At 39.9% G+C, this 21,347-nt stretch overlaps 1 protein-coding gene across 1 annotated transcript in view; it reads left to right on the top strand.

Annotated features, from left to right (window-relative positions):
• LOC126190693 (histone acetyltransferase KAT8) overlaps window positions 1-21,347 on the top strand; it is a 104,111-nt gene that overhangs the window by 39,380 nt on the left and 43,384 nt on the right. Inside the window, exon 2 of the mRNA XM_049931155.1 lies at window positions 2,318-2,429. Within this exon, the coding sequence (XP_049787112.1) occupies window positions 2,318-2,429 (112 nt within the window). The remainder of the gene's footprint in view (window positions 1-2,317; window positions 2,430-21,347) is intronic.

Consider the following 21,347-nt stretch of genomic DNA (forward strand, 5'->3'; position numbering starts at 1 on the left):
TGGCTCACTTGTAAATAAAAGAAAATATTTTTATATACCAACGTGTAGCTAAATGTTCCAAGTATGTTCACAAAAAATTTCATTCTCCTCCTGCAAAAAATAAAAAAGAATAGATATGACTGTGCAAAACTTTTTGAATGCCCCTTGTATATCACCATTATGGTTAAAGCTTAATGGAAAGTGTATAACATTCCACAAAACTAGATAAACTGTATTAGTAATGGGTGCATGGGCAACTGTGCCAGTACCCAACAACCCTTATACAATGTGTATCATAATTAATGGCATATATATGTACAGTTGGAAGTACATGTTACCAGCCACTTGGTTATGTGTGAACAACATCCCAGTTAAGAAAAGGTGACAATGCTCTACAACATTAAGAAAAGTTATTATAGATACTTTAACAGAAGTGCAAATGTTTTGAATGAATATGACAGCAGTTACATGACTGTACTTATAGTTGAAGGAGGCACTCAAAATGTTGTCCTCGTATCTGGATGTATGCCCTTCCTTACCCATTGCGACACTGAATTTCAAATCCTTTCAAACATGCCTGAATGATACTGAAATTGTAGATGAATGTTGACAACTCTCTGATCCAATACATCAACCGTGTTAACTGAAGTGCCATGCACTGCACCTTAAGGTGGCCCCAAACATGGAAATCTGTGGGCTACATCTCAGATGATCTTGAAGGCCATGTTACAGGTCACTCTTGCTCAGCCTATCGTTGGCCATATCAGTGCATTAAATTTCATCCCGTGATAGCACCAAAATGTGCCGGTGATTCATCATGCAAGTAGCACATCCCCTGGCGTTGCTCTAAGGGAACATCTTCAAGCAATGCTGCAAGATGAAGCTGTGGAAACCAAGAGTAATTTCATCTGTTGAGTTTGTTTGGTAACATGCTAAGTCCAGTAAGATGATATCTAGTATCTCTAACTTCACATTCAGTGAAAAATGTCACAGATGTTGAGACTCGTGCACAGCATGTGGGTTTTAGCCTAGATGACTCGTAATGGAGGATTGTGGTAATTAAACACACCATCACAAGTAAACCCAGCATCATCTGTAAATAAAAGTTGTCAAACATAAGGTTGCCTAGAGCTTGTTGTTGCATCCACTGACAGAACATAAGTCTAGGACCAAAGTCCACTTTAATAAAACATTGAACTCATTGGAGGTGGTGTCGGGACGTTGCATTGTGATGCATTATTTCCCAAACACTACTGTGGCTTATTCCAGGAATTTTTGTGGCAAGTCTCCGTGTCGAGATTCGTGGCGAGTGTTCGACTGTTTCCAGCACCGTATCTTCAAGCGCAGGCAAAATTTGTGCAGGCCTACCCACTCCCGCAGAATTTGCAAAACTTCCAGTTCCTCAGAGGCATTGATGCACCCTTGTAAAAATTCGACTTTCAGGGTGCATTCAGACAGGGTATGCCTCTTGGTGCAAGTGTGCAGCCTCCCATACGTTGTCGTTAGCCCCTGCATACATGAAATGCATGTCCACATACTCTTCATTACTGTAATGCTCCATGTTACCACCAACACTCATACAACACAACTGATGTTCTGCAGACAACTGACATGAGTGGCACTCTGACTGTGTACTGTACTGTCATGTCCATTCTGTTTACAACTCCGTGTCATTAAAATCTACGCAAAAACCATACCCATGCCGCGGACCAGCATGTGTCTTTACAAAGAATCACATCAGTAGTGAGTGGTAACTACAAAGTCGTGATTATCTTGAGAAAACTGTTCGTTTGCTGATCTATGTCTGCTGAGACTTTTTTGTTTCTAGTATTGTATACTTTCAAGTGTATGGATTTATGCCATTAATTACGATACATTCTGTGTAAGATGAAACTAAAATTGCAAGGAGACAGAATGGCTTGCTACTATCTACCTTCAGGATGCAAAATACCAAGTACTGCCAATAGACAAACATAAAAATATAAACAACTATATTAGTTGTTGGTACTGACAGCTCTCTCCTCCAGGAGAATAAATGAATGAGATTAGAATGAACAAGCAGGTTACACAGACACCAGGTCGAGAGAGACCCACCTGTTACGAGATGAGTTATTCTGTTCCTTTGATATGAGTAGCTTGCCCCTCCTTACTAACTTTCCCAGCCTGTCCCTCTTCCCTGTCTAAGGAAGGAACTAGTAGCTCTGGTTTTTTAAGTAAATGCTGACCAGCCATTCTGTCAACTTGTAATTTTTTTTTAATGAACTCACCTATTTTGATGCAATGTGGATGTATTATATGGAAAATATTGAAAGCTAAATAAGTTGCATGTAATTTTCAGATCCTGCAGAAATCATCCAGACACGATACAATGACCAAGATGGTCATTACGAGTATTATGTTCATTATGAAGGATATAACAGGAGGCTTGACGAGTGGGTTCAGCGAGACAGGTATGTTGTTTCAGAGCAGGTACTGATTGAGAGTAGTTGTTTCTACTTATAGTGGTGCAGTCTTGAACCAAAACCAGTGTTCTGCTGGCATACACTCAATATAGCGTAGCTACCTGAAGAGTACTGGATAGAAAACTACAGTATACTGTAAATTACATAGCTCATATTTATGCTTCTGTGCACACTTCATTTTAGTTTTGATTCATGTAATAAAAAACGTGATTGTTACTACTGACAGCTCCAGAAATACTTAGGTGCCATACTTGTACACTCTGAGAGACATTTATCCTTTAAAGGAATCTTCTGTTAACTCACAGTTGCTTCATAAGGCCAACAAAGAAATAAACAAATAAGTAAAATGCTCACTATGTTCACCATGAGCAGCTGGTGTTTAAGCACTGCAAGTTCACTTTGCAAAGTAAAACATTTTGTGGACTTGTTTAGACAAAAGCATTGCAGATGCTGCACTGTCATAAGGATGTCATTTGTAAACAGAACTTTTGTGTGTAGAATTAACTTTTGCTCATAAGGCATCTGTAGTTCTTAAGACTAATGCTAGTCTTAGAGGTCAGAATGTAAATAATTTTAATTCTGCAGGCAAAGCTGCTCTGATTGCTCTGATTGTTGCCAGAATCATATTTGAGGAAGTGGAAAAAATGGTCAATAGATTGCAGTGCAATAAAGTGGCTGGGGTGGATGAAATTAAGTCAGACTCATCAAATACAGTGGAATGTCAGGTCTTAAATGACTACACAGGATAATTGAAATGGCCTGGGAGTCGGGACAGGTTCCATCAGACTGGACAAAAGCAGTAATAACACCAATCTTTAAACATGGAAACAGAAAAGATTGTAACAACTACAGAGGTATCTCTTTAATCAGCGTTGTGGGTAAAATCTTCTCAGGTATTGTTGAAAGGAAAGTGCGAGTATTAGTTGAGGACCAATTGGATGAAAATCAGTGTGGGTTTAGGCCTCTTAGAGGTTGTCAGGACCAGATCTTTAGCTTACGGCAAATAATGGAGAAGTGTTATGAGTGGAACAGGGAATTGTATCTATGCTTTATAGATCTAGAAAAGGCATATGACCGGGTTCCTAAGAGGAAGTTATTGTCTGTTCTACAAGATTATGGAATAGGAGGCAAACTTTTGCAAGCAATTAAAGGTCTTTACATGGATAGTCAGGCAGCAGTTAGAGTTGACGGTAAATTGAGTTCATGGTTCAGAGTAGTTTCAGGGGTAAGACAAGGCTGCAACCTGTCTCCACTGTTGTTCATATTATTTATGGATCATATGTTGAAAACAATAGACTGGCTGGGTGAGATTAAGATATGTGAACACAAAATAAGCAGTCTTGCATATGTGGATGACTTAGTTGTGATGGCAGATTCGATTGAATGTTTGCAAAGTAATATTTCAGAGCTAGATCAGAAATGTAAGGACTATGGTATGAAGATTAGCATCTCCAAAACGAAAGTAATGTCAGTGGGAAAGAAATATAAACGGATTGAGTGTCAAATAGGAGGAACAAAGTTAGAACAGGTGGACGGTTTCAAGTACTTAGGATGCATATTCTCACAGGATGGCAACATAGTGAAAGAACTGGAAGCGAGGTGTAGCAAAGCTAATGCAGTGAGCGCTCAGCTACGATCTACTCTCTTCTGCAAGAAGGAAGTCGGTACCAAGACTAAGTTATCTGTGCACCGTTCAATCTTTCGACCAACTTTGTTGTATGGGAGCGAAAGCTGGGTGGATTCAGGTTACCTTATCAACAAGGTTGAGGTTACGGATATGAAAGTAGCTAGGATGATTGCAGGTACTAGTAGATGGGAACAATGGCAGGAGGGTGTCCACAATGAGGAAATCAAAGAAAAACTGGGAATGAACTCTATAGATGTAGCAGTCAGGGCAAACAGGCTTAGATGGTGGGGTCATGTTACACGCATAGGAGAAGCAAGGTTACCCAAGAGACTCATGGATTCAGCAGTAGAGGGTAGGAGGAGTCGGGGCAGACCGAGGAGAAGGTACCTGGATTCGGTTAAGAATGATTTTGAAGTAATAGGTTTAACATCAGAAGAGGCACCAATGTTAGCACTGAATAGGGGATCATGGAGGAACTGTATAAGGGGGGCTATGTTCCAGACTGAACGCTGAAAGGCATAATCAGTCTTAAATGATGATGATGATGATGATGATGATGATGATGATGATGATGATGAGGCAAAGCTGCAGCAGTAACAAATTGAATTTGTAGGTGAAGAAATCAATTGAAAATGATTTAGACATGTTTTTGGTTTTTGCTAGAGCGTGTGCTGTATAGACCCAGCAGGTTGACTTCCTGCAATTGAAGGTTATATTCCAGCAATGAATGTGATGTAATATCCTTTACAAGTTCAAATTTCCATCAGTGTTGACATATTGAAAGGAAGAATGGTCTGATGTCAAGCAAATTACAGATGAGAACTTTTGTATGAAATGTAGATAGTTTGATATATCAACTGTAGGTTAAGTTACAACCTTTTGAAAGCATTGATCCTTTGAGTACAGAGAACTCACCACAGTTACAATTATTTCTTGTCACTTTTATGGGAACCATGCTGGACAAAATATATGAGAGTTAATAAAAATACATTGTTACATTTATTTTTATAAGTAATATTTACATTTATGCTTGAAAATTTGTTGCTCCAAGTGACATTTGCATACATACATAGGCCAGAAGACACCGTATGGTGCATTATGGAGGGTACCTCGTACCACTGTTAGCCATTTCCTTTCTTGTTCCACTTGCTAATACCACTAGCTCTAATTTCTCTTATCTTGTCTTGGTGGTCGTATGGGACACCTCCAGTGTCACTTGGTTTGCCCATGGACTCTTGCTTCCGAGGCACCTCTTAGTGCGCTTGATGCTGTGGATCCGCTGTCACAGCAGGGTGAATGGTGGGTGGTAATGCGTCAACACCATTCGAGGCGGAGGGCCAATGTGGAAACTGGCACCTGGCCTCGCCCACTCACCCTGTGAATGGACAGGTGGCTGCTCCTTCATCAGGGTCTGAGCAGGCACTGGGGGAGGGGTTTACTAGTTATTGAGAGCTCCAGTGTTAGGCGCATTATGGAGCCCCTAAGCCAGATAACATTCAGGGCTGGAAAGAAAGTCAATGTCCACTTGGTCTGTCTGCCTCATCCAAAATGTGGAGGCAGCCTTGCCTGTGGCTATTGAGCATGCTGGGTGCAGTCGTCTGCAAGTTGTGGCTCACATCAGCACCGACGACTCCTGCCGCATGTGTTCTGAAGCCATCCTCAGTTCATACAGATGGTTGGTGGAGGTGGTGAAGACTGCTGGAGTCATACACGGGATGCAAGCAGAGCTTGCAATTTGCAGCATTGTTCCCAATGTTGATTTGGGTCCTTTGGTTTGGAGCTGAATAAAGAGTCGTAGCCAAAGGATTCATCCACTCTGTGGCAATCTTGGCTGCATATTTTTAAACCTGCATTATTGTTTGAGGGTTTGTAGGACCCCCTTGATAGGTCAGTCGTGCGCTACACAAAGGAAGCAACTGCTCGTGTAGCAGACTACTTGGGGAGTGCACATGATGGATTTTTAGCTAGGGGGTAGTTTGAGGCGCCCTGATGAATACTCACCAGTCTACACGCACCAAGGGAAGTCAGACAAGATTCAGAGTAAAGACACTTTGAAATTCAAAATTCTTTCAGTAACCTGTTGAAATACTTGTAACAAAGTTCCTGAATTTACTGTCCTCCAGGAAAGCTCTCGCTCAGCATAGCCCATATCAATTCAGGCATCCTAGGAAAAAAATCATACCTTCATAGTCTCAGATGTTATTAAATTTAGCCTATGTTAAAATGAAAGACTAAGTAAAAAACACGTATATTTTTGTAACAAAAAAAAAATCTCCTCCGACATACAGCCCTCCAAAGATGACACTGCGCATGCCATTTTGAAGATGCGAATTTTGGGAAAAAATATTAAAATGCTGTATCTCTGGAGCAGTTCTAGATATTGTGTTGTTTTTTTACTTGAAGAATAATTGCTTTATGATAACAAAGAAATCCTCAATTTGTACTTACCTGTCAAAGTTCTTTTACTATAACATTGTGGATATTTTTTTTTATAATTTAAGGGAAAAATATTTGTTTTAAAAAATTGCAATCCATGAAATTTTGATTTTTTTTCTGTTGATTAGTACCATGTAGTTCTACATTCCCTGAAAAGGAGAACTTTCCCTTTTAGTTTGAACAGGTTTTATAAACAATTGAAATTTTTGCTGTACATAAAATGTTTTATTACCACATTATCACATAACAGGCTCATAAAAATCAAAACCTAGCGCTATTTAACGTAATTTTAGTTTTGCAAGATGAGTAAGAGACTCATTTTTCAAGCATTTTAAATGGTTCCAAAATGTATGTGAAAGGTCCAGAGACTTAAAGGTTTCAATGTATACAACTTTGGCGCACTCTGTTTTGTACTCAAATTAGCCAGTCAATGAACTAAAAATGTGTTGCACTGCTTCAGTGTCTTCCTTTGATATAGAGTGATGTCTTCCTGTTGAACCAATAGGAACTGGAGTACTTACAATCTTCAATACATTGTGAACAGGAAGTGAGCACTGATCGTGTCGTAGCTGTACTTCAGCTGGAAACCTATATCCAGCAGCTGGTCCACGTGGTAGCATAAAGTTCACTACAATTTCATTTAATGCATAACTGGTGTCTATAATCTCTGCAATCCACCAGTCATAGTCATGCACACACTCCACAAACATCCCTCTTTTCAGGTAGTGAATCTGAATATTATCCTGCCGTTTCTGAGGTGTCGACCCAACAAACAAAATATCTTCTTTCTCGAAACTTCCTGGCAAATTAAAACTGTGTGCCCGACCGAGACTCGAACTCGGGACCTTTGCCTTTCGCGGGCAAGTGCTCTACCATCTGAGCTACCGAAGCACGACTCACGCCCGGTGTCACAGCTTTACTTCTGCCAGTATCTCGTCTCCTACCTTCCAAACTTTACAGAAGCTCTCCTGCGAACCTTGCAGAACTAGCACTCCTGAAAGAAAGGATATTGCGGAGGCATGGCTTAGCCACAGCCTGGGGGATGTTTCCAGAATGAGATTTTCACTCTGCAGCGGAGTGTGTGCTGGTATGAAACTTCCTGGCAGATTTAAACTGTGTGCCCGACCGAGACTCGAACTCGGGACCTTTGCCTTTCGCGGGCAAGTGCTCTACCATCTGAGCTACCGAAGCACGACTCACGCCCGGTCTCACAGCTTTACTTCTGCCAGTATCTCGTCTCCTACCTTCCAAACTTTACAGAAGTTCTCCTGCGAACCTTGCAGAACTAGCACTCCTGAAAGAAAGGATATTGCGGAGACATGGCATAGCCACAGCCTGGGGGATGTTTCCAGAATGAGATTTTCACTCTGCAGCGTAGTGTGCGGTGATATGAAACTTCCTGGCAGATTAAAACTGTGTGCCCGACCGAGACTCGAACTCGGGACCTTTGCTTTCGCGGGCAAGTGCTCTACCATCTGAGCTACTGAAGCACGACACACGCCCGGTCTCAAAGCTTTACATCTGCCAGTATCTCGTCTCCTACCTTCCAAACTTTACAGAAGCTCTCCTGCGAACATTGCAGAACTAGCACTCCTGAAAGAAAGGATATTGCGGAGGCATGGCTTAGCCACAGCCTGGGGGATGTTTCCAGAATGAGATTTTCACTCTGCAGCGGAGTGTGTGCTGGTATGAAACTTCCTGGCAGATTTAAACTGTGTGCCCGACCGAGACTTGAACTCGGGACCTTTGCCTTTCGCGGGCAAGTGCTCTACCATCTGAGCTACCGAAGCACGGCTCTCGCCCGGTCTCACAGCTTTACTTCTGCCAGTATCTTGTCTCCTACCTTCCAAACTTTACAGAAGCTCTCCTGCGAACCTTGCAGAACTAGCACTCCTGAAAGAAAGGATATTGCGGAGACATGGCTTAGCCACAGCCTGGGGGATGTTTCCAGAATGGAAGGTAGGAGACGAGATACTGGCAGAAGTAAAGCTGTGAGTACCGGACGTAGGTCGTGCTTCGGTAACTCAGAAGGTAGAGCACTTGCCCGCCAAAGGCAAAGGTCTCGAGTTTGAGTCTCGGCCGGGCACACAGTTTTAATCTGCCAGGAAGTTTCATATCAGCGCACACTCCGCTGCAGAGTGAAAATCTCATTCTGGAAACATCCCCCAGGCTGTGGCTAAGCCATGTCTCCGCAATATCCTTTCTTTCAGGTGTGCTAGTTCTGCAAGGTTCGCAGGAGAGCTTCTGTAAAGTTTGGAAGGTAGGAGACGAGATACTGGCAGAAGTAAAGCTGTGAGACCGGGCGTGAGTCGTGCTTCGGTAGCTCAGATGGTAGAGCACTTGCCCGCGAAAGGCAAAGGTCCCGAGTTCGAGTCTCGGTCGGGCACACAGTTTATACTGCCAGGAAATTTCATATCAGCGCACACTCCGCTGCAGAGTTAAAATCTCATTCTGGAATATTCTTTCTCGCTCTTTAAAGTGCGTACAATATGAGTTAGCTCATCACTTTGAGTCCAAAAATGTGTCTTCTTAATTCCTTTCACAGGAGTAATTTGTTTGGACCATTCTTCTTTTTTCTGTTCACGGAATTCTTCAATTTCCACTTTGGACAATAGAATGTGGGCTGTGGACGCGTAAGATTTCGTGACCCTCGTAAAATCCTCGGCATTCTGATTTGCAGCTGTATTTGGTCTGGAAAGATTCTGTTTTGTGGTATGGGGCTTCAGAAGACCTTCTACACCATCACAAGGCCCCTTCCTATGACCATTAGCACTGTATACCCACCATTTGGCACAAGCAACTTACTCAATTCAAACAGCTGGTAACAGTTTTTAAAATGACTATCAGAAATAATGATGATTTTCTCTCCCATTGTTTGCCGTTGAAGAGTTTTGCACATTGCTAGCAAAGCACGTGCTGAGTCATGTCCTGTGTTGTCATTTATAGCTGCAACACTTGTGGTCTTCTTTTGAAAATATGTCACTCGTGTGAAAATTGAAACCTGGTTATTACTCCAGTGATACCTTCGTACTTCTTGTGGTAGAATTACAGACCAGTTCTCAGCAGAATCACAGTGAAGCAGCACACAACATAGTTCTTCAACCTGTACACACCCTTTCACTTCTACAATGTGTTGTTGTTGCAATTTCTTCAGATGCTTGCATGTTACTGCTACCACTGCCCATTTACCGAGTTCATCATTGAAACTGTCAAAGGCAACAGTTTTCTTAATTAGTTTATTTTCCTCCCATGTCACATATGTAATTTCTGCAGAGTTACCTGCTACGTCTTCCAGGCCAAGTGTCTGTAAAGACAGTCCTCCCTTTCCAGGGCAGTCACCACATTCTTAAAACGACAAGTCTCTCGCTTTACGACACAGGCTACTAGTGACTTCACACGACCAACCGAGGTGTCATGTCATGTGCTCCAGTAAGTTCTTCAAAGTTACCACACAAAGTTCAAAATTCGCGCAGTACACACATAAACAGACATCTCTTGGTGAGTGTGGAACTACTCACTTAGGTCATAGTGCATATATTTTGATCTTCCAATATGTGAAGTTGTGTAGTTGCTCTTATAAATTGCAAAAGTTTTTTTAATACTGCGAGTCATGTACCTCTTCACTTTCACAACTTTTTGATCTTTAACTGTTACAGTTATGGTGTCTTTTTTGTTGGCAGTCTGACGGGAACAGTCCAATTTATCTTCCAGATAAAATGACTGCACTATTTGAACTTGGGCTGCTTCTGCAGGATGACCATAATAGGGATCTGGTCTTCCAAAGACTCCTTTTACAGACCTAACATTTCTCGATTTGTCTGCCATGTACTTTGATACTGATGGAACGTGGTTTAAAATCGTTGTCTTTGAAAATGTCTCTGGAATAATAGTTAAAACTTGCACATTTTCACTGTAGGATGCACAGTATTCAACAGCTGTATTGATCTTTCTGAAAAATTCCTGGCAAGAGGTGCAAGAGTGCTTTGGTTCATTTTCTTCTGAAGACAGAATTTCTACTTTGAAGAATGTAGTCAGTTTTGCTGTAGTGTATTCATCCACAGCTTTAGTAATTTCTCTGCTTGTTGTTGATGCATAGAGCTTATGACTCAACTTCACTGACCACGGTTTCTTAACAGGACTAACACCTACCTCTGAAGTTGACTGATTCAGGGTATTTAATTCTTCCTCTATTGATGCAAAATCTGCATCATCTGCACCATGGGAGGATTCACCTTGTTCAGATACTATCATTGTTGTTATTCTGTCAAAACATTTAGAACACAAAAAGTCATTCACTGGAAACATCTTCACTTCAAAACAGAGTCTTCAAATTAGAACTCTAATTCCTAACCTGAACAAAGTTTTTCCCCAATCACTCTTTTATGGACATGCAAGTAGTCAGCACACTTCACTCTATTGTGACCCCAGTCAAGAGACATTTCAAACAGTCCTCCTCACAAAACACACTGCAATTGTGTCAACTGGCAAATTCCTCATGAAAACACAGAACTCACTCGATGGTCTCAGATTTCTTAGGAGCCTCTTCAGAAACAAATTAGCACTGAACAACTACAATACTGAAACCTGCAATAAACAACCATGACAATTAAACTGACAAGAAACTACAACAAAGTGTAAGAAATATCAGCAACAATGAAAGTGAAAAGAAATAACTGCAACAAAAAAGTGATAAAAATAACTGCAACAAAGATAATAGAAATAAACATTGTAACAAAGAAATTAGTAAGAAACAACTTCAGTGAAGACATACATTACCCCTGAAAGTTAAAAAAAATTATATTTTAAAATAAAACCTGTCCAACTTAAAAATGGAGGCTCTCCTTTACAGAGAATAGACTACATGGTACTAATCAACAGAAAATAGGAACTTTTCTGGATGGTCATTAAAAAAAAAATCCTGTAAATTATATAAAAATTCAAAAGTTGACAGTAAAACAACTTACTTTGATATGTCCAAACAGAGGATACCATTATAATCATGAAACAATTATCTTTCATACAAAAAACTCTAACAAAATATCTAGAACTGTTACAGAGATACAGCGTTTTAAACATTTTTCCAAAATTCGCATCTTCAGAATGGTGTTTGCAGTGTCATCTCTGGAGGCCTTTGGGGCAGGAATTTATTTGGAGGAAACCAAAAAATACATGTTTCTTGCTTACTCTTGAATTTTAACGTATGCTAAATTCAATAACATCTGAGACTATGAAGGTAAACCCTGTGCCTGAACTGATACGGATTATGCCCCACTCAAATTATTGTTGGGACCGAGAATTAGATGAAATCTGAGGTGGAAAACTTGGAGATATTTAGCGAGTCATGGAACGTGTATCAGAAAGACAGATTAGAGGCCATATGAGGGGGAGTGTTCATTGCAGCTGACAAAAATATTATCTCTATTAAGGTTGAACTTAAATGTGATAGTGAAGTTATCTGGTCGCATATAACAGTTTTAGGTGAAACCAAGTTAATTGGATGTTTTTACTGGCCACCCGATTCCTCTGTAACAGTTCTAGAGTCATTCAAAGAAGTCTATGGCCAGTAGTGCGTAAATATCCAGATATGCAACACTAGTTGGAAGCACTTTAACCCACCAGGTTAAGATTGGGATGTCTATAGATTCATTGTGGGGGTTGTTGACAGACAGTCACAAATAAAAAATGTAATTTAATGCAGATGAGTTGGAAGAACAAACCTGTAATGTTCAAATACAGTATTATTAGTGTCCTGCTTGACACAGTCAGGTTGTTTAAATATCCGGGTTTAACATTGCAAAGCGATATGAAATGGACGGAGCATGTGATAACTGTGGTAGGGAAGGCAAATAGTCGACTTCAGATTGAGTGGGAGAATTTTTGGAAATAGTGGTTCACCTGTAAAGGAGACTGCATATTGGATGCTGTTGCGACCTATTCATGAATCCATACCAGGTTGGGTTGAAGGATGGCACTGAAGCAATTCAGAGGTAGGCTACTAGATTCGTTACTAGTAGGTTTGAACAATACGTAAGTGTTACAGAGAACTTAATAGGAATCCCTGGAGGGAAGGTAACATTCTTTTCGAGGAACACCATTGATAAAATTTAGAGAACTGTCATCTGAAGCTGACTGCCAAAAATTTCTTCTGCCAAACAATTCGTATGTTGCATGTGAGGACCACGAAGATAAGATGTGAAGAATTAGGGCTCATATGGAGGCATATAAACAGTTGTTTTCTCCTTGCTCTATTTCTGAGTGGAACAGGAAAGGAAATGACTAGTAGTACTACAGTTTACCCTCCAGCTGTGCACCATATGGTGGTTTGTGGAGTATCTGTGTAGATGTAGAAGGAACAATTAAGGTTCCCTTCTATACTTCTAAGGGGCATACATACCTAAGGGGTGCAGTAATTAAGGAAGATGACAATAAATAATGGGGTGTGCTGGTTCTGAGATATTGTTCCTAAAAGCTAACAACTACAGTAAAATCAAGGATGGCCCTTGCTCAGGTTGGTGTCTTTGGACAGGGTGGGCCACGAATGGCTTACAGCCTTTATTCGGCGTCATTTGGCGGTATGAGAAAACCTGCTACAGTAGCGCACTTGGCGGCAAAGTGGGTGCCAAAATGACTGGGGATGGAATATTAAGTAACCCGCCTGATACTCTTGGCATGCAATGCACTTTGCTGCACTATTTGCATTACACTGGACACAATATTCCAAATGCTGATACCAGGAGAACAAACCGGGTGTTCGGCATCAGAATTTGTACACGTTTAGGCAATAGAAGCACCTCGAGGGAATGCAGATTGAGAAGGCGGTGCGTAAAAGTGCAGTGGCACACCTCTTGTTAAACAAATCGCAACAGAATGCTGACCCTGAATGCAGGGTAAGAATTCAGCTGTTTGCGCATATCCCGGCGAAATGTGGCAGATGACAATGCGAGTCACATGATGTTGCACGGGCGAGCTGCCGAGGGCACAGCAGGAAGGTGTTGCCTCGTTGGAGTGGAACAAGAGACTGCTTGAGTGATGGTTTAGTGTGCGTGGCATCCATAAAGCATGGTCGTCTAAGCTCATCCTCCAACAGAATTGACTAACAAGGGTGTTGGGGGCTGGTTTCCAGTCTGCGCAGCCCATCGTCTGCTGCTACAGTTGTAGGTGACAGAGGGAGTTGCCATAGTCCTTATGCGAAATGTAAGTTTGCGGAAGTAGAATCAATTTGCAGTCAGCTTCAAGTGCCATATCTGTAAATTTTCTTAGTAGTATTCTGCGAAAAGAACATCATATTCTCTCCAGGGATTCCCATTTGAATTCACGAAGCATCTCTGTAATACTCGCATGTTGATCAGTTCTACTGGTAACAAACTTAGCAACGCACTTCTGAATTGTTTCGGTGTCTTCTGTTAAACTAACCTGGTGGGAATCCCAAACACTTGAGTAGTATTCAAAATTAGGTCACACTATATTTGGTCTCCTTTACAGATGAACCACACACTCATAAATTCTCCCAATAAACTGAAGTTCATCATTTGGTCTTCACTATCGTCCTCCTTATATGTTCATTCAGTTTCATATCGCTTTGCAACATTACACATAGATATTTAATCAGAGTGGCTCTGTCAATCAGCATAATACACATGCTGTATTCAAACATCACGGAATCATTTTTCCTACTCATTAGCATTAACTTAACATTTTTCTACGTTTAGAGTGAGCTGCCAACCATTACACTAACTAGAAAATTTGTCTAAGCCATCTCGTATCCACCCACAGTTATTCAATGCTGACACCAAAGCATCATCAGCAAATAGCCACAGATTGCTGCTCACTCTGTCCATCAGATCATTTATGTATATAGAGTATAAGAGCAGCCATATAACACTTCCCCGAGGGCACTTTTGGTGATAACCTTGTCTCTGATGAACACTCGCCATTGAGGACAAGGTACACGATGAACAGTATTTTGGAATCCATACTTGTTATAGAAATGCTCTGTGTGTGTGTGTGTGTGTGTGTGTGTGTGTGTGTGTAAATTTATTACTTCTATATGACTAGCTCTATTTGCACTAAATTTTGCAGACAGTATCCACATATGCCGCTAAGTGCAACTGTAAAATTATATCATGGTATCACACGTAGTGAAAAAGATAATTATGATGTCATAAACACTGAGATCCACGAAAAAATTCCAAATCATGCATGAAGTTTTAATACATGTATTCTTTACTGCTAAGACACTCCAACAGTTGACTCAATAAAAAAAATAATAAAATAAAAAAAAATAAAAAAAAAACAAACAAACTTCCTGACACCTGGCAAAAAACTTTTGACCGCCTTCAGCTTCGAAGTGCAAATTGACTATAGACAAAAACAATAGCCAACAGTAGAGCTGAGAAGAATCATCACAATAGAGACGTTTATAAAATCATGTTATAGAAAAGCTAAACAGCTGCTCTCACCGTACAGAGGCGTCCAGAATACTGTATTTAAATGTTTGTACATTATGCATACTTCTCTGCATGACTGTTTCATAGTTTCAAAGGTGTTTTCAGGAATATATGGAAATGAAATTTTTTCAGTGTTACACCACAAAAGCAGTTCATTTATTTTTGTTTCTAATAGAGAATTGGCAAAATGAATACCCAGGCAATGCTGAGTTTGTCAGCTAGTTTGTTTATAAATTGTGAGCTGTCCTTTATCATTTGTCAGATGAATTTCTGTCAGATTCTGTACAGAATTTACAGCTGAGTTAGCCCTTTGCTTAACCTAGTATACTGGTGCCTTGTGGTTGGAAGAAAGTGTGGGTCACACTCATCCACAAAAAGATTAGCAGAAGTGACCCACAAAACTACTTTCCAACAACACTGACATCCATATGTTTTTGTAGAGTCTTAGAACACATCTACATCTATACTCTGCAAACCACTGTTCTCAGTAGTGAAGATGCCGCATGTTATCTTCGATGAGAAGTCATAAACAGAGCATAGTTTCATGTTTACAGGCCTAGAGTCAGTTTTGTGCTCCAGGAGTCACCAGTGGTTCTCCATAGAATGAGCAGTGATGAAATGCAAAACTGAATTTTATGCTCTAAGTTATCTGGAGCATATTGTCTGTAAACCAAAAAACATTGTATAGCGGGGGTCAACTAAATAATGCAGTGCAATTGTTATGACACTGACCTCATTTTCAAGTGGATGAAATTTTCTCTGTTCGATCCTCCTGATTTACATTTCCGTGCTTTTCCTAAATAATTTCAGGTGAATGCTGGGACTGTTCTTTCATCAAGGCTCCAGCTGATGACTTGTCCTAGTCTCATAAAAGCTTACTTACAAAGGGGTGTAATGGGGGTAAGTGCAGATATGTGTAATGATGAAACAGGATGGTGTACTGAACGACATTACATCAGTATTTATGTCATTTGCAAACTAATTATTATAGCTGCTACAAGTTGTATGGTTTTAGGTTGGTCAGTACCTTCAAGTACACATGGCAAGGGCAAGCCATTTATGCTTATTTTCCCCAGGGCATCAGGTCAGGAGTTTGTGTGATTACAGTTCCTTCACTTTGTCAGCAAGATTTGCATTTGCATTTCTTATGCGCTACCTCAGGCCAGTGACTCGTACATTGTTGCAATGTCTGTCAGTACAGTCCTTTTCACAAGTCTGGCTGCACAGAGCATATCAACAAGTCTTTTTGCAATTTTGTTTTACATGTTGTTACAGTTACTCACTTTACACTTGACATCACAAGATTCCGATTATAAATAGTTAATTACACATGAGTAATGACAGTTTAAATTATTCATGTAGAGCTTGACAGGTGCTGATATTTCCGGTTAGTCTTTATCAGTACATACCATGAGCAAAACTATAGGTCCAAGCAACCTCCCTTGATTTTAATTTCGGGCTTTAATTGTGATGAGTAAATAGGCAATAAACAAATTAGTGCAGCAAGTGGAATTTTATAAAATGTTACTGGTGCATTTTTGCTTTATAAATGTGCACATCAGAAATATTCAAACATTAATTCATATCTATTTGATCCGAAAGATCATCAGTTTATGAATACTAACTACATTTAATAAGAGCAGAAGGCCATGTAAAACAAAATCATCAGTAAGTATTTGGTGAGTTTAAGGCTGTTTTAAAGAAGTCATTTTTAAAGTCGTTATCACTTAGTACAACAAGCTAATGGCTCAAGAAAATAAATTCACTATTATTTGAAAAGGAGTTGATGGTGTTTAAAATAGCATAGTTATTAAATTTGAATATGAGCTAATTGCTCATTAAAATACGATGATGATCATCTTGCTTTCTAGATAAAGTTTTACGTAAGTAATAACAGATAAATGTTCCAACTTTGAGAGAACAGTTGAATATGAGCTGAAGGCTCAGCGTTTATGGAAATGTCACTTAAGGCTATCAAATGGAATAAAATCTTTTTTAGAATACAAATGCCTATATCTAGATACCAAATGACAAAAGAAACATTTTACTTAAAAAAAATTACTTCATTGCTAATCACAGTCTTTGGACGACAAGAGAGATAGTGTGGTACTGGGGTGCAAGACATACACGTCTCTCGCAGTTGACTCACGTGTTGTGTGCAGCCGATCTTCTTCTCGGGTCAGATGGCTGCGTCGATCTTCACAAACTCTTCTTCTCTGAAGACTCTAGCTGGTTAAGGGAATTTCATAACAGACTTCTTATCTACTCTTGAAATGATTCTGTACTATCAGGATACATTTGTTCAACTCTGTTATATTTTAATCTCCACAATAAAACAACTTCACAAATTTCACACAAGCATTCAACTCCCACGAGTCAACCCCGTTTTCGTCCATTAAAAACTAAGAGATACAATTATAATGTGTTTGGTTTAATAACCACTATAAAACCAGTTCTTGGTTCTAGCAAGTCCAAGACCCGAAAGTCTTTTGTTCAATACATAATTCATTTGTTCACAACAATACTGGCATTACACCATCAAGGAATAGAGCGTGCTTGCTCTTTGTACTGGTCATACAGCTCCTCAGGCACACGATGCAAACACTTGTCCGCGCCGATCAACCATCACTATTGCCGTATTCTCCTGATACAGGTTGTCCATATTGCACACACAGAAACCCGCTGCGAGGTAGACGCATCTCCACTCTCTCACCTTCGTACTTAAAATACCAGGTGTTTGAGACGGTGGAAAGCCGAGTGTGTTTAAAATTTACACCGAAATTCTCGAGGCACTACATACCCCTCCCCTTAGCTCGAACACGCGATGTTTTATACGTATTCATTATGTACAATTATACAAGATAATTCTTTATCTTTTAACAACACCTCTCTTTCTACTAATAACCATGCGTATTTTACCACAATTATAATACATGACCCTTTCAATCCATATTGGAGTTGCTCTGTTTTCTGTTCCTCTTACAATTGTAAATTATAGGTGTACATAACTCATGAATACTCTGCTGCTTTGTTCTTACTTCCTGTAGTACTTTTTCTAAGTATGTACTTATTCATTATCTATTGTAATCTGAAGGAACTCTGTGTAAAATAAAAGTGTTCCCTTCTTGGATATTTTTAAACCCAAAACTTAATGAGGCTATTTATGCATAGAATTCAAACTTACCAGACTCATCCCTTTAAACGTGTGAATCCTGTCGTGATACTGCCCTTTTTCCCTTTAGGAACAGTACCTATATCTTATATGGGTTGGTCCTAGGAGTACCCTTTCTCCTTCCATTTTGGTAGGTACGCCCCTTTCTTATTCCTATGGTACAGGTCAATCCCCTTCTTGGTGCCCCTGTCCGCACAGTATAGGTCAACCTTTCATTGGTTTGCCTATCTGTGCTTTTTCTCATCCACTAAATGTCGAGTGCATCCTCCATATCCTACTTGAGTAGTCCTCCTGGTTCATTGTCCTAGGATACATCTTTATGCACACTGTACTTAAATAGTTTCTGGTAAAATTACACTCTACTTCACACGTTAACTCCATTTTCCAATACTCAGTCTAATACCCTAGAGTCCTCTTTCACTCCTCCTTTCTACCATATAAACAGATATCATGCACACACATAGTAGATGCTATGTCTACCTGTATTTACCAACTACCATTAGGTACTATGCCTTTTCTCAAAGGACTGGCACAGCACTTGTAAATATATATTTGGGAGCAACAAAAAATAACGATGCAGAACCGTCACATATCAACAATGTAATGTGTGCATCGACTCAGATGTACATATATTTTTATTCTCCTACATGTCTTGGCAGTTCTGGCATCACTTCATGTTCCTAATTCGTATGATTCTGTTTGTGCTTAAGTATATCTTTGTGTATGTAGATGTGTGTTTGTGTATCCTGATTCTTCGGCCGACCTATCTGAAATAAGTTGAAGGTTATAATGAACCACGGAAATTGAGAAGGACTTCAGCGATAGAAGTATATGCATATGGAAAGAGGGGAAGATAGATAGGTACTCAAAAGAAGTAAGAAAGGAAAAAGTAGAGACGGTTGCTAAGATCAAAGAAGTGAAAGAAGATAGCCCCAAAGATAGGAAATCCCCCTTCCGCAGGATCCCTACTTCACTGGTACTTGAGTGAGAAGCTGAAGGAGGTATGATGATAAACGTCTCCTACAGAACGGACATTCTCACCTTCACCTTTGAAGCCCCCGAAGAAAAATGTTAGGAACACCTATGGAACGGCAAATGGTGAAGAATCAGTTACACTTGCTGCGAGGGTTGTCTGAAAGGTGGGGTGTGTGATTAGTGTTAGTCGTGTTTGTACTTACACTAACTGCCCCTTCCCAAAAGTGATACAAACTCTCCCATTTACATTACACCTCACAAAAGGTATAAAATATACTATAAAAATAGAAAATTATACACTACAATCAAATAGTTGTTTAGCTAATCACTTTACACTATATTTTATACACACATACAATATTCTGTTCAGTTACTGATATCAAGATATTATTTTGTTTCAGTAGTACCCTGATATTACCTTTATACTAGTACTATATTTTATTCGTCTCATTTCGCGTCTAGAGATCACTGTTCCTCTGTGATTCTCTTAAATTGGTCCCAATCATGTAGTCATATCTGATTTCCTAACTACTAACATTATAGGATAGTTTAAGAATTCAAGAATAGATTACAGAATAGTTTAAGAATTGAAGGGAATTGGTGCAGGAAAACTAATCTCGGATGGAACACCGAAAACAACTTGGGAGCCAGCAGCTGTCACTCCGCCTGTTAACACCGAACGCTAACGTCCCTGGAGGGCAGGTGTGACTCTGCCCGGATCCCATGGATTTGACATTAACCCCACTTGATTGCTTACGTACCAGTACTTCTCGTTAAATTTTATGTGAAAGTCTCCCCATAACAAAACAATTACCATTCTACTAGGAAGCACTACATTAAGTAAAGTTATTTTATGTTCTAATCTGTTCTGGACAGGTTTGAATTCTTTCCACGAATTGTCTATAACCTTGAAACATCCTGGCAGATTAAAACTGTGTGCCGAACTGAGACTCGAACTCGGGACCTTTGCCTTTCGCGGACAAGTGCTCTACCAACTTCCACTTGGCAGAAGTAAAGCTGTGAGGACAGGGCGTGAGTCATGCTAGGGTGGCTCAGTTGGTAGAGCACTTGCCCGCGAAAGGCAAAGGTCCCAAGTTCAAGTCTCGGTCTGGCACACAGTTTTAATCTACCAGGAAGTTTCATATCAGCGCACACTCCACTGCAGAGTGAAAATCTCATTCTGTCTATAACCTTGTTAGCATCATTAGGTTTCGAAAAAGCAGCAGTTGCAACATTTCTGGAGATTATACTCTCGATCTATAATTAGCTCAAAAGGTTCTGCCAGACTACTTACATTTATAATGTCAAGGTTGACTATTTTTTTCTTTGAAATTTTGTTCTACATTATTTATTCGCGTACTGACATCTCATGTAGTAACAACTCGTATACTAACACCTGATATTTTCGATTGAATAATCAATATTAATTCCTTAGGTCGGTCTGTGCTCTCTTTCAAAATATTCATTCCCTGTTTTATGGAATTAGATTTAACATTACATTCAGATTCTACATTATTACATTTATCTTCAATATCAAATTCTAGTTTTTTAGCTAAATTCTGAAATCGCTCATCCTGTCTGTGGTTAAATTCAGTAAATAGTTGATTAACATGAGTATTCAAAGAACTAGTGAGTTCACTCTTTAAATCTAATTTCAGATTTTCTACCTTATTATTTAAAGAGTCAAATGCAGTCTTTAATAAAACTGTATTTGCTACTTGACTGTTCAAGGTTTCACTTTGATTACTTAAAATTTCAAACTGAGCATCTAATTTTTCGCTCGGAGTGTCTGAATCAGCCTTCTGGTCATCCAACTTAGCACTTAGGTCATCAAATCTAGCATTTAGTTCTTGTCTCACGGTTGCCATTAGGGCGTTTTGAGCTGTGATTAAATTCACTACTTCAGACCAGTCAGGCCTTTCTTTAGCAATTCTCGTAGCCATGGCAGGTTCTGACGTCTCCCCAACTTCTTGTATACTGTCCATGCTTCTATAGACTTTAACTCTTGTGAGTATCTAATACTAATTTGAATTATACGATTACACAGTAAAAGTTTACGCTCATCCAGCATAGAATTCTCACTGCTTAGGTGAGCGAATGTGTAATCAGTGCCGATGAACAGCATTGGTGCCAGTGGTGTTGAATGTTGGTTTCAGCGTCGTCATCGGCGAGCGGTTGCAGAGTCATCTCCGGTAAGCAGCAGCTGGTGCAGTCGGCGTTGGTGGCGGGTTACTGCGTCAGTGTCAGTG

This window comes from Schistocerca cancellata, chromosome 1, assembly GCF_023864275.1.
Source record: "Schistocerca cancellata isolate TAMUIC-IGC-003103 chromosome 1, iqSchCanc2.1, whole genome shotgun sequence".
Lineage (NCBI taxonomy): Eukaryota > Metazoa > Arthropoda > Insecta > Orthoptera > Acrididae > Schistocerca > Schistocerca cancellata.